At 40.4% G+C, this 13,001-nt stretch overlaps 2 protein-coding genes across 5 annotated transcripts in view; both read right to left on the bottom strand.

The window, feature by feature from the left end:
• Window positions 1-913, bottom strand: part of sik2b (salt-inducible kinase 2b) — a 47,806-nt gene extending 46,893 nt beyond the window's left edge. For all 4 annotated transcript variants that reach the window (XM_020600098.1, XM_020600099.1, XM_020600100.1 and 1 more), the window contains exon 1: window positions 716-913. In XM_020600098.1, coding sequence (XP_020455754.1) covers window positions 716-853 — 138 coding nt within the window. In that variant the 5' untranslated portion in view covers window positions 854-913. The remainder of the gene's footprint in view (window positions 1-715) is intronic.
• A 1,033-nt stretch (window positions 914-1,946) lies between these two features.
• laynb (layilin b) lies at window positions 1,947-12,982 on the bottom strand. Its single transcript, XM_020600235.1, has 7 exons — window positions 12,771-12,982; window positions 11,138-11,444; window positions 10,792-10,946; window positions 9,608-9,652; window positions 9,143-9,220; window positions 8,880-8,994; window positions 1,947-5,333 (listed from the first exon to the last, which is right to left on the bottom strand). Exons 1-7 carry the CDS (start codon window positions 12,841-12,843, stop codon window positions 5,006-5,008), a joined length of 1,101 nt encoding a protein of 366 aa, XP_020455891.1. The 5' UTR covers window positions 12,844-12,982; the 3' UTR covers window positions 1,947-5,005.
• Window positions 12,983-13,001: the final 19 nt, after the last annotated feature.

Here is a 13,001-nt window from a genome sequence, read left to right as displayed (position 1 = left end):
ATCCCTGTGTCTCTGTCATTACAATAGAAAGTCATGGCACTCACTGGTACTGCCTATGAAAGGCACAGAGCTCACATAAAGCTCTAAATACACTCAGAAAAAAAAAAACCCTGTTCCATCTGTGTTCATGCTGCATCGTCTGAGCTTGTGCAGTGTCTGTAATATCAAACCCTCTCCAAACTACACCAAGACCCCAGAGCAGTGTCAGTGCATGCAAGTGTGCAGAACACTTTGCTTTCCGATTACAGGGCTCTGGCTGGCATATCATACTCCTCACAGAACTCTCTGCAATGCTGGCACAAGAAACCACTGAATCACCATGGCACTGTCTGGGTCACTACCAAAAGGAGTGCAGGTGTATGGTGCTGGTCTGGCTCTGGAAAGAAAACATGCATGTTTACAGTTTTCGTTTCCCAGCAGCTCTGGTGGTCAGATCTCTTACTGGCAGTGATGTTAGCTGAGGGGGTGAACGTGCAGACTGTCATTGCTCCTGTACCTACACGATTCAAACACACCAGCTGTTGCTCGTACTGGTGCAGCCAAGTGCCCCGAGAGCAGTCACCTGATCCAAGTTTCTATTAGTGCATGATGTAAACAGCATTTCGGTACCTGCTGTGAGTATCTGGAGTGTCAACTCGTGCACAAAAGTTATGTAACTCAGCTGAACTGCAGCCTAAGTTAGCTTTCAGGCTAACTTATTCACCAACACACTCACCTCGGTCTTGGTTATCCGGTGTCGGGCCAGCTTCACGACAGCGAAATTGCCCTTTCCTAAAGTGCGCTCGATGTCGTAGAAGCCCACTCGGACCGGACCCCGGATCAGCGGTTTCTGGACACTGTCAGCCATGACCATGCTGTTCTAAAAGGGTCTGTTTGTGGAAGAGCAGGAGGTAGCCAGACGAGCAGGGACACACGGGGGCACTCTGGCCCTGGTCAAAGTCACTCAGATCCTTTAAACTTGTCTGTTTTTCCTGCTTCCAACACATCAACTTCAAAGATCGAATAAGTGTGTCCATTAAAAATAGACAAAGTTGATTTCTGTGTCACCCTGCCAGCTTAAACGTCAATGTGGCGGCACTCTCCGTCAGTGCGGCGGTACGAAGCAGGCCATTTGCTGAGCCCGGGGTTTGTCACGCGTCCTCCAGTACAATAGAGCTATAACATTTCAGATCGAGGCGCCTCTATCAGCTACAGGGAACACGAGTTGACTTGCAAAGAGGCATCATGTTTTCGGGTTGACGTCTATTGACGTCAAAGCCATAGGGGTATTTGTACAGGGGGCGGGGCCTCAGAGCCGCTCCACACTTCAGTGCCAATTGGTTGCCAAGACAACTAGACCCACCTCTTACGTCAACTGGTAAAATTGCTATTCTGAAACCTGTTTGCTTGTCTGCCCTCCTTGATTGCACTAATAGGTAACTTTGAAGTTTGCCATGCAGGTGGTACGTGCGCTTTTGTCGACTGCAGGTGAAAAACGCAGGGACAATGGTAAAATTTATTCCACAGCTGCACGAAACTGACACGTGTATACCTCATACTAACGTGCTGTGCAAGAATGAATGGAAAAAGTAGATTTTAACAAAACAATATTTTGCCAATGAAATGAAAACATTCCTTATCATGTCTGCTTTTAGTTATATAATCCAATCACAAAATGCAATGGTCATTACAATTCCCATAGTAATATATCATAATGTATATACACTTATATAATGTAACATGCAAGACCTCTTGTGAAACCAGACATTTTATCAGCAACAAAAACACTTTGGTCAGCTACATAACAGCGCCATCTGTTGGCAAAAATAAAAAAACGAAGCAAAGGCAGGTTAAGATTCCAAGACTTGGGAGTAGCAGTCCAGTAGCTTTCCAATCGTCTATATGTTTCCCTTTACCTTAGTCAAGGTCAAAGGTCAAGGTCAAAGTGTTTGTCATATGCACAGTTACGAAACGTGTTTCCCTGTACAATGAAATTCTTACTTTGCCGTCCACATGAATGCCACATAAAACAAGTTAAATATAAACTAGATGAGCAACAACACAAACCTAAATAGGCAGTAACACAAATCTAAGGCACTTTAAAGCAGCAGGTGAAGGAAGCTAATAAATATACAACAGGAACATAATATAATGCAGAGAGTGTGCAATTATGCACTCTGCTGTAGTGTATGGGTTAATCCTACAACTCTTCCACTTTCTTTCCCTCTGATCCAGTTGTGTTTTGTGATGCTTAAAATATCCACAACCTTACTCTTCACCCAATTAACCCTTCCTACTCCCGAGTCTTGGCATCTAATGTTTACAATTTCCATTTAAAAGCTGGTCTCAGTTAGGACTATTAGAAACAAGCATTTTGCATAGGCTATATACATCAAATGTTTCAAAGACACTCCCCTGCACACTTCTAGTAATAAAAGAATATACTATATTATTATTAAATAAGGAATGCAACCACAGTATCTTGTAACTTTATTTAGTACCCAGAAATGTTGTCATGTTTGAGATGTATCACATGCTCACACCCAGTGGTGGTTCTATAAGCCCATGCAGTCTAACAGAGAGCAGAGGATTGCTAAGTGGGCAGGTCGAGCAGTGCTCTGAAGGCCTACGCTGTCACGCATAGACTTCCTGAATGTAAGAGTTCCAGATGTGCTTTTGGCATTTCCTGTCTAACATTCTCCAAGAACACACTCAGCTTCTCCTTACTCTTGCTACATCTTTCCAGGACACAGACCCAGCAGCTCACTCACTACATATTTAGAAACAACATTTGTATTCAGTAATGTACAGCTAGGATAATTTTACACATTTACAAGACAAACATATGGTTTTACAGGAACACACTGACAAGTAAATCCATGACATATTCAGAATTGCTTATTGTACTGTTAGATTAGTGAGAGGGCTGAGTTTCTCACACAGTCAGGTGGAACTGGGAAAGCCCACAGCTTTGAGGTTTACTGGAGTCGGCAGAGCTCTGTCATCACTGTTTCCACATGTACTGTCCGAAGAGGAAGCCTTACACAGGGCTTGACACCACTCATCAGCTTTAAAGAAAAAGGTCGCAATCGTTCCTCTAGAGGACAACGCCACAGCAGTAGAGAGCCAATGGAATAATTCTGTTCTTGTGTCTCACAATTTCCGGTGAGGTTATTGGAAAACGACTGAGTAGTTTAATTTTAGACTGTTTACAAGATGAGTAACCATGCCTGAGTCCTTAACATTTGCACTTATGAAATTCACCACAATAAACGCAGCATCACTACTGCACCAACAAAATGCCTTTTTGAAACCAAAACCTGCTTTGACGTTACGTAGTTTGTCAGATGTTATGGTTAAAGCTAGACAAAGGAAAAAACAGGATTCAAGACAAATGTAATAAAAATTTATTTTCTTATAGTTCTGACATAACTGTCATGCTTTAAATCTCATGAGATTTGTAACTGATTGATATTGAAGGATTTTTAATAATAAAATATATTAAATAAACTTGAGATATATTAGAATTTTTTTGTTATTTGTTGTTGTTTTTTGTTTTTGTTATGACTCTAATGATCCCCTGGCTTCTTACCTATTTAATATGAAATATCTACAAAACCTTCCCATCAGCCTCAGCTGTATTTCCTGTTTAGCCTTAATTAGCTAATGTTAGCATACTGATGAAGATGGTGAACATGGTAATCATTATACCTGTAAAACCTGAGCATGTTATCATGCTGATGCATGTAGCTCAAGCACCACTGTGCCTCAGTGCTGCCTCACAGCACCACTAGCATAGCTGTAGACTTTTGTGTTGTATAATAATAACATGTATTAACTATATATTCATTGATTTGTATAACCCATCTACTCTTGAATCCAAAGGTACAGTATGTCATGCTCAGATCTGATCAGCAATTTGAGAACTATATTGCCGTGGATTTGGAAAGTTCGGGGCCTAAATAATGGAACCATACTATAAAACACTTTTGGAAACTCTACTGGAAGCATAATCCAACTTTTTTTTCTGACTTTAGATGCTGGATGTTCAGGACTTAGCACTGGAGATACACATAATAGATAGCTCTATCTTCAAATAACTGAAAACTAGGCCCAACAATGACATGTTTAGTAATCCTGTGCTACAAATGTAATCAGTAAGGTGTACAGTAAGAGGGAGATGGAGAACTTCATGTTTCTCTGACGAATTACTAGGGCAAGTCTGGGATTGCTAGGGAATCAGAGGCAACTCAATGAATAAAAAAAGCACTATGAGTGGAGAAGAAACAGAAAGATTCTTCACTATAGTAGGACTACAGGTGTATGACTGACGAGTAAATAGGACAGATCACAGGCTGCTAGGGAATCTAAAGGTACCTGTTAAATAAGAAAGTACACCCATCTCTTGCATTAAAAGTACTCAGAGGTTAGTCTTGAGAAGACTCAGGAAAAAGGGTACAAGGTATATTGAGAACAGAGAGAATCCGCAGTCTGCCACAGCTGTCGTACAAGTTATAGGACTGTTTAGCAGACTGTGAAATTTTTCGGAAGAAAGTACCCCCGCCTCCGGTGCAATTTACTCAAAGGTTAATCTTGGGAAGACTAATGAAAAGGGGTACAAAGTATACTGAGAACAGAAAGAATCCACAGTCTGCCACAGCTATTCGAAAAGTACTAGGTCTCAACAGCTGCATGTTGATACTTTGTGCTGTCGTGTAACTGTTGCTTTTAATTTGTGTTTAATGTTTTATCTATTTGTGTGCATTATGTTAAGCACTTTGAATTGCCTTTGTGTACAAAAATGTGCTATATAAATGAACTGGCCTTCCCTTGCTTTGCCTCTGTCTAGCTGGGTCACACTCATTAACTTGTAAAGGACTTGCACACAGGAGTTCTAACAGTTCCGCTTGCCAGTGTAGGAGCACTATTTCAGGAGATGCTCCCATGGGTCATATGAGATGGAAGGAACAAGCAACCATATACCGTATAGGTTGGAGGGACAAACACCAGAGAGACATCAACAGCGTTATCCATAGATCTCATTTTCCACCCAACCAGTCTGACTGTGGCACTGCTGGCTTTGAGCTCTGCAGGTCTCATAAATGTCGTTGGTCACAAAGACGCTCGCCTTGTCCGTGCATGACACATTCTCATAATCGTCACACTGGGAAGTCTGGAAAGGAGCCCTAGAGCACTTTGTCATGATGCCTTCTGACATGCTGCTATCCAGAGCAGTGTGAGACAGTTTGGTGATGTCGCTGAAGGCGTAAGGTCCTTGTATGGGGCAAGGTGAAGCTGCTGTTGACATCCACTGTTTTGATCCGCTGGGAGAGAGCTCTGTTTCTGGCTTTCTCCTGAAAATGATATTAAAAATAACACAGTGGTGTAATCATAACATCTCTTAAAGGGAGACAGTAAAATTAATATTTTACAGGCCATGGAATTTGATGAGTTATATATACTGTAAAAGATATATTCCACAAATGCACCAAAATATCAACTTCCTCTGCAAAAAAAAGATGCTTTAAGTACTTAAAAAGCCCATGGCCTGCTTTTCCTTGTTTTCTGACTTACAGTGGGTACGGAAAGTATTCAGACCCCCTTAAATTTTTCACTCTTTGTTATATTGCAGCCATATGCTAAAATCATTTAAGTTAATTTTTTTCCTCATTAATGTACACACAGCACCCCATATTGACAGAAAAACACAGAATTTTTGACATTTTTGCAGATTTATTAAAAAAGAAAAACTGAAATATCACATGGTCATAAGTATTCAGACCCTTTGCTGTGACATTCATATATTTAACTTAGGTGCTGTCCATTTCTTCTGATCATCCCTGAGATGGTTCTACACCTTCATTTGAGTCGAACTGTGTTTGATTATACTGATTGGACGTGATTAGGAAAGCCACACACCTGTCTATATAAGACCCTACAGCTCACAGTGCATGTCAGAGCAAATGAGAATCATGAGGTCAAAGGAACTGCCTGAAGAGCTCAGAGACAGAATTGTGGCAAGGCACAGATCTGGCCAAGGTTACAAAAAAATTTCTGCTGCACTTAAGGTTCCTAAGAGCACAGTGGCCTCCATAATCCTTAAATGGAAGACATTTGGGACGACCAGAACCCTTCCTAGAGCTGGCTGTCCGGCCAAACTGATCTATCGGGGTAGAATAGCCTTGGTGAGAGAGGTACACAAGAACCCAAAGATGACTGTGGCTGAGCTCCAGAGATGCAGTCGGGAGATGGGAGAAAGTTGTAGAAAGTCAATCATCACTGCAGCCCTCCACCAGTCGGGGCTTTATGGCAGAGTGGCCCGACGGAAGCCTCTCCTCAGTGCAAGACACATGAAAGTCTGCATGGAGTTTGCTAAAAAACACCTGAAGGACTCCAAGATGGTGAGAAATAAGATTCTCTGGTCTGATGAGACCAAGATAGAACTTTTTGGCCTTAATTCTAAGTGGTACGTGTGGAGAAAACCAGGCACTGCTCATCACCTGTCCAATACAGTCCCAACAGTGAAGCATGGTGGTGGCAGCATCATGCTATGGGGGTGTTTTTCAGCAACAAGGACAGGACAACTGATTGCAATCAAGGGAAGGATGAATGCGGCCAAGTACAGGGATATCCTGGACGAAAACCTTCTCCAGAGTGCTCAAGACTTCAGACTGGGCCAAAGGTTCACCTTCCAACAAGACAATGACCCTAAGCACACAGCTAAAATAACGAAGGAGTGGCTTCACAACAACTCCATGACTGTTCTTGAATGGCCCAGCCAGAGCCCTGACTTAAACCCAATTGAGCATCTCTGGAGAGACCTGAAAATGGCTGTCCACCAACGTTTACCATCCAACCTGACAGAACTGGAGAGGATCTGCAAGGACGAATGGCAGAGGATCCCCAAATGCAGGTGTGAAAAACTTGTTGCATCATTCCCAAAAAGACTCATGGCTGTATTAGCTCAAAAGGGTGCTTCTACTAAATACTGAGCAAAGGGTCTGAATACTTATGACCATGTGATATTTCAGTTTTTCTTTTTTAATAAATCTGCAAAAATGTCAAAAATTCTGTGTTTTTCTGTCAATATGGGGTGCTGTGTGTACATTAATGAGGAAAAAAATGAACTTAAATGATTTAAGCATATGGCTGCAATATAACAGAGTGAAAAATTTAAGGGGGTCTGAATACTTTCCGTACCCACTGTATCTACAATGCTACAACATTGAATTATCATCTTAGACATGACCTAAAGCTCAAAAAATGAGGTGTTCTAGTACTTCTATAGAAAAGTAACTTGGGTTATACACATCTTGCAAACTCTCGCTTGCGAAACTTTTTTTTCTAACAAAATTAAATATTATGTGATAGTTTAAGAATTTCCTTGAATGGGCATAAAATCCAGGCCATTGTGTGATTATGTGAGCTTGCCTGACATCCACCGGTGCCCCACCATATTGGCAAAATGTTATATTGCCTTGTTATGTGTATTTTTAATAAAGCTTATTTAAAAAAAAAAAAAGAAGACATCCACGGTGCCATTGTAAAAGCAGAAATTTTTGACTGCATGTGGTTTTGTTAATATATTTTACCTCCTCCTGCTCCACTGTAACCAGAGGGTGTTGAAAAAAAATACAGAGCCTGAGGTTACAGCATGTCCAGGAATGCTCCTGTACAGGGACTTGCTGTTTTACCTGACTGGGTCTAACCTACAAACAGCTGCCAGTGAAGCCCCCGTGGCGGTGAATGATCAGCTCATCAACGCTGAATTCCCCCAGAACACAGTACCTGTTTGTTTTGACTGCTTGAGGCCAGTGTGTCTGTCATGTGATGTGATGTGTTGCTGGTTAACAAGCAGGATTAACAATCCATGATGTTATTACCGGCGCTACACTACCTGTTGGAATTAATTTCAATACTTTGGGACGGTATGTGGTCATGTGGGAGAAGACACAGTGACCACTGGTTGGATTTACCGACCTTGGAGTTACTTGAAAGGGAGTGATGTTTCCACTACTCAGTGGGACTTAATGGTAAGTTTAAAAAAACATACATTGCATGTCTGTTAATGCCTGGTTTCTGTAATGTTGGAGAGAATTGTTGTAAGGCTGGCGAAGTTACCATGTCTGCATTATGCCAGTTAAAATATGGGGTTTCTCCATTACCTGCTTAGAGTACCCGTTCAGTGTTATACATCTCTTTTCATCGGTACATATACTGTTGTTTAATTATCTATGTAGGAGAAATTAATTCATGCTGTTGAGGTTCGTTGTACTGTCCACTTACAACACAACACCAATAGCAGAAGACGCTCTCTGGTTTTATCATTCTGAAATAATTCCAGACTATTTGAAGTTATGAGGGGCACAAAGCTAATCTAGAGGTACCCAAGATTAAACATTAAATGGATGGAAATGAGTAAAATGAGAAGGCCATGAGCACTTTAAATGATAAGGTTGGTCATTCTGACTCCGTGTGAGCTCTCTGCTTTCTTACAGGCCACCAGCTCCTCATGTTTTCACACAGCTCTCGCACATGTGCAGCTAAAAAATGTGCTGTAAAAAATAATGACCTTTAGTAACTTCTGGGGCAAACTTTTTAACAAATATTTGGGTTTTCTGTTTCGTAATGAAGAAACATGTCACTGATGTGCTTTTAGGCATTTCTGAACTGATCCAGGATGGAGCCTGACAGACATTAACTTAACTGTAACTAGAGGCAATTCATTGTTGGTTTTAGTCTCTGTACTGAGAATGGTGAAAATACAGAAAATGACCGACCTTGTCCTTTAATATGCTGTTTATTTTTTTGCATCCAGAAACACAATGTTTTACATTGTTCTCAGGTTTAAGTATACAGTATGGTTTTTTGTATAACAGTTTATACTTTCCTGATTTTACCTCTTAGCATGCTGTCTGTAGCAGAGGAACCCACCAGCTGCAAACAGCAACAGCAGTAGAGCAGGAATAATTGCATAAAGGATGTAGGAAACATGCAGGGTGTCTGAGAAAGATACTGCAACAAAAAAAGCACAGTAACATAAATTCTTTAACATGACCTTTATCCATGAATAGTTAGGGCACATTGTGATGTTAATTTTAAAACACAGAGGACATTAACTGGCCTCAAGAATAAAATATGACATTTCCTTTTGTCTTCTTACCTGATGACTCAGGTAGTTCTATTTTTATCCTTTCATCACTTCCTGTAGTTGTGAATAGGTTTGGCCTCAGAGATGGAACTGGAGCAATTACAAAACAAGCGCTGTATATAATAAATTCCATGTATTGTGCTTATAATTGTTTGTATTTCCCTGTGTGCATATCTTTCTTATTAGATTATATGATCACATGCATCTCTATGTAATTTAGTTTTTCAGAATATGTAGGATATATTGTACAAGTTTTGAGCATTCATTCATTCATTTTTGTCAGACCTATTAGTTGTACTTAAAAAAAATCTACAGTATAATGTAAACAATCTAATCCCTTCATACATTTTGACCACTAGAGGTTTTTGATGTACAAAAAAGGAAGCTGATAAAATACATATAAAACTGTTAAAAATAATTATTTGGTGATTTATTGTGATTTTTCTGGATCTAACTACAGTATGTTGTATGTTGTACCTGCATGTGCTGTCTTCCCTTCTTCTGTAAAAACGGGTACTTTTTCTGTTAAAACAGAGAAAGTAAATAAATTAGCCTTATATAGTCACTCACCCAGGTTTGTTAAATGCTGATTCACTTATTAAATACAATAGTAAAGTCATGATCAGGCTAGGCTGCTAATGTTACCAAAACAAACACATCATGTCATGTACTGTCGACCTGCACTGTTTACATTCTCAGTTTGCACATGCATAATTGCACATTGACCGTTGACTACTGCACATACAGCTCCCATGCAGCATACACTCCCTTATTACATTCTTATATATTTTTATTATATTTCTGCATTTGCTGCTTAAAGTGCCTTAGATTTTGTGTTACTTATTCATCTACTTTATATTTCATTTGTATTTTGTGGCATTCATGTGGACAGCAAAATAAGAATTTCATTGTACAGGGAAACACGTTTCCTAACTGTGCATATGACAAATAAACACTTTGACCTTGACATTAGCTTTAGATGCTAACGCATTCAGAAGGAAGAATCCCACATCTGAATTAATTTGAGTCCTTTGGCTGTTTTTAATGCTCCTCTCAAAAAACCAAACTGATGTTAATCTTTCTTTGTCCTACTCTGTGCAAAAGAACATGGCCTCTTCTGTCTGGCAGCCACTGTTTCAGACTTTTAACTAACAAGAGGTCCTCTGTGACTGGCTGTGTGAAATAACTACTCACAGCTTGATAAATATTTCTCATAATCTTTGCTAGGTGGCAGGTGGGGTTAATTTAGGGACTGGATAACATGGGGTAGAGAAGCTGGAGTAATGACTCCAATAACTGGTATAGCTGAGAGACACCATGTCCTGTCCCACTTTCACTTGATTTATCAGACAATGTGTAAAATCTTAGTTAATACGCCTTTAAAGTATGAGGTACACCTTAAACACAGGCAGATATAATCTGTTAGGTTGATAAAAACACAAGCATTACATCTGTATCCAGGCAACCAACATTAAAACTGCATATTGAGTGTTTAGTGCTAGCTGTTGACAGCAATGGCCATGTTTTGGTAACGGTCTTTGGAAATTAAAATTTATATTTTGTGGGTTCAAAAACCAAACAAAACTGAGAGTGCTAGTAACTCCCAGCACTGCACAGCCGGTACAACAGCACAGTGTGTGTGTATGTGTCTGCTGGCTCACTTTCTGGGTATTTGCAGACAAAGTTGTTCTTGGAGTTGCAGTTGTCGTCATTCCACTGGAACAGGAAATGACCTTCATCAGGTGGTATAGAGGGTTGGTGGTACAAAACCACACACATTTCACCACCACATGATGGCTCATCCCAATGCCAGTTCCTACACCAAATAAGATGCACAAGTTCAGGCTCCTTTTAACATTTAGACTGGACAATTTTACTACATCGTCAGTTTCCTTATTCTTGATAACTGTGGACTGAGGACTGTGGACCCTCTATCACATTTACACAAGCATTTAATACAATCGTATAAGTAGTGAAATGTAAAAAAAAAAAAAGAAATATAAACACCTGAACTTAGCCTTGCTTCCATCTAGCCAATAATACTGCGAGGGGCAACCTGGGCTTGTGGTCCCTGCCCTGTAGCGCTGTGGGCCTCGACGGAGCCCAATCCAGAAGTCTCCATCTCCAGCCTGTAGCTGCTTTATGAACCTTTCTATAAGTCGCTGCTCGCTTTCTGTTTCAATGCTGAGCAGCTCGCCTCCATCCAACCTACAGGCCTGCCTGGCCTCCTCAAAGGTCAGCCTCCGCCTGCTGTCCTGGATGTAGGACACCTTGTAGCATGGGCGCTCTGTCCCACGCCGACAGATCCTTTGGCCTGGACAGCACAGTCAGTATCAAGGAGATAAAAAGATGATAAGTGTGTGTTTGTTTGTTTTCTGAAGACTTGCTGTAGCAAGCACATAGCAGGAAGATTATAAACATCTTACAGTACCCTGGATAAATTAGGAACCACAATTTGTGGGCTGCATTGCTTTGCCAAAGTCACATTTTTCTGCAACATTTGTAGAGTAAACTATATGGTGGTGAAATTAATATAAAAACCTATATTTTAAAGGCTTTACAACGTTTTTTCTGCACTGGTCTTGAGCCAATCAAAACAGTTTTGATGCTGTAGTGCCCTGTGACACAGAGTGAAAAGAAAAATTAAGTCTGAACATCACTGAAGTGCAGTGGTTTGCTGAGGTGACACAGTGAGTGCATTAATACTGACTGAATTAACTTATTTTATTGAGTTTCACAATAAATTAATCTTGATTGTCTAAAGGCATGTTTTATAAATATGGCAGCTAGTATACACATAGTAGACAATAGCCCAGTGGCCCTTAACTTTTATGGACTTGCGAGCCCTTAATGTAAGGTCACATCTACCCGTGACCTCCTCATGACATCATAACAGCCTGCATAGAGGAGTTGAGAACATGAGATTGTGATGTAGGAAAAAAAAACATTTTTCCTTTTCTGGACTAAATATTGCAACATAAAACTGTTGCAATATTTAGTTTTTTATTTGTTATATGTAATGATCCTGTATGGTGATCCCTGTTATGGTCGGAAACCAGGCAGTAAACTAATGAACACTCTCAGACTTATTCCCTGTGTGATCTATTGCTGACTTCATCTCCATAAGCAGCATAATGGAAGCCTGTAAAATAAGTTGCTCTGATCTGGGCATACTTTGGTAGCTAATAGAAAAATGAATGCTGCCATTTTCATTCCTCTTAGCAGTGTTATCTTTATACTGGTCTATTACTATTAGTGATATGTTTATTTTATAACAGCATTAAAGCTGTTATGAAAGCAACTATGTGTCCTCCTCGTTCCAAATATAGCCCATGATCGTAAACACTCCCATCGACGTTCATTTATCACCACATCTGGCTCCGTGCTGGGGAGATTGACCGCGATAACGCACATAAACGCGTCTGCGTGATCAGCCTGGTAAAAACTTTGCAAGTCCTTTAAACTATCGAAAACACAAATATAAGATTTGCTTTACAACAAATGCCCTGCATGCGTGGAATGCAGACAAACAAACAAAACACTTTATCGGTTAAAACATGTCTTACTTTGAAAAAAAATCCCCCACCTCATTCAGCAGAGTTTAAAATGTGTGTTTTATTCTTAAGGGGTAAATTCTTACCATTTATTTTAGAAGCGGATCCAGGGTGGAACAACACGGCGATAACAGTGCCAAATAACTTCATAAGATCCATCTCCACATGTTCACCCGAATGTGCTGGACGATTGCTATGACAAACAAACTAGTTTGTTGGGAAGAGAATTTCAGATTCCCCCAAACTTCAGATAGAGGCGGCAGAACAGTCTGTCCTGCCAGAAGTGGGTCGACCAGTGAAGGCGTGCATATGGCGTC

This window comes from Monopterus albus, unplaced genomic scaffold, assembly GCF_001952655.1.
Source record: "Monopterus albus unplaced genomic scaffold, M_albus_1.0 scaffold45.1, whole genome shotgun sequence".
Lineage (NCBI taxonomy): Eukaryota > Metazoa > Chordata > Actinopteri > Synbranchiformes > Synbranchidae > Monopterus > Monopterus albus.
This window is presented reverse-complemented; position numbering and strand designations above follow the sequence as displayed.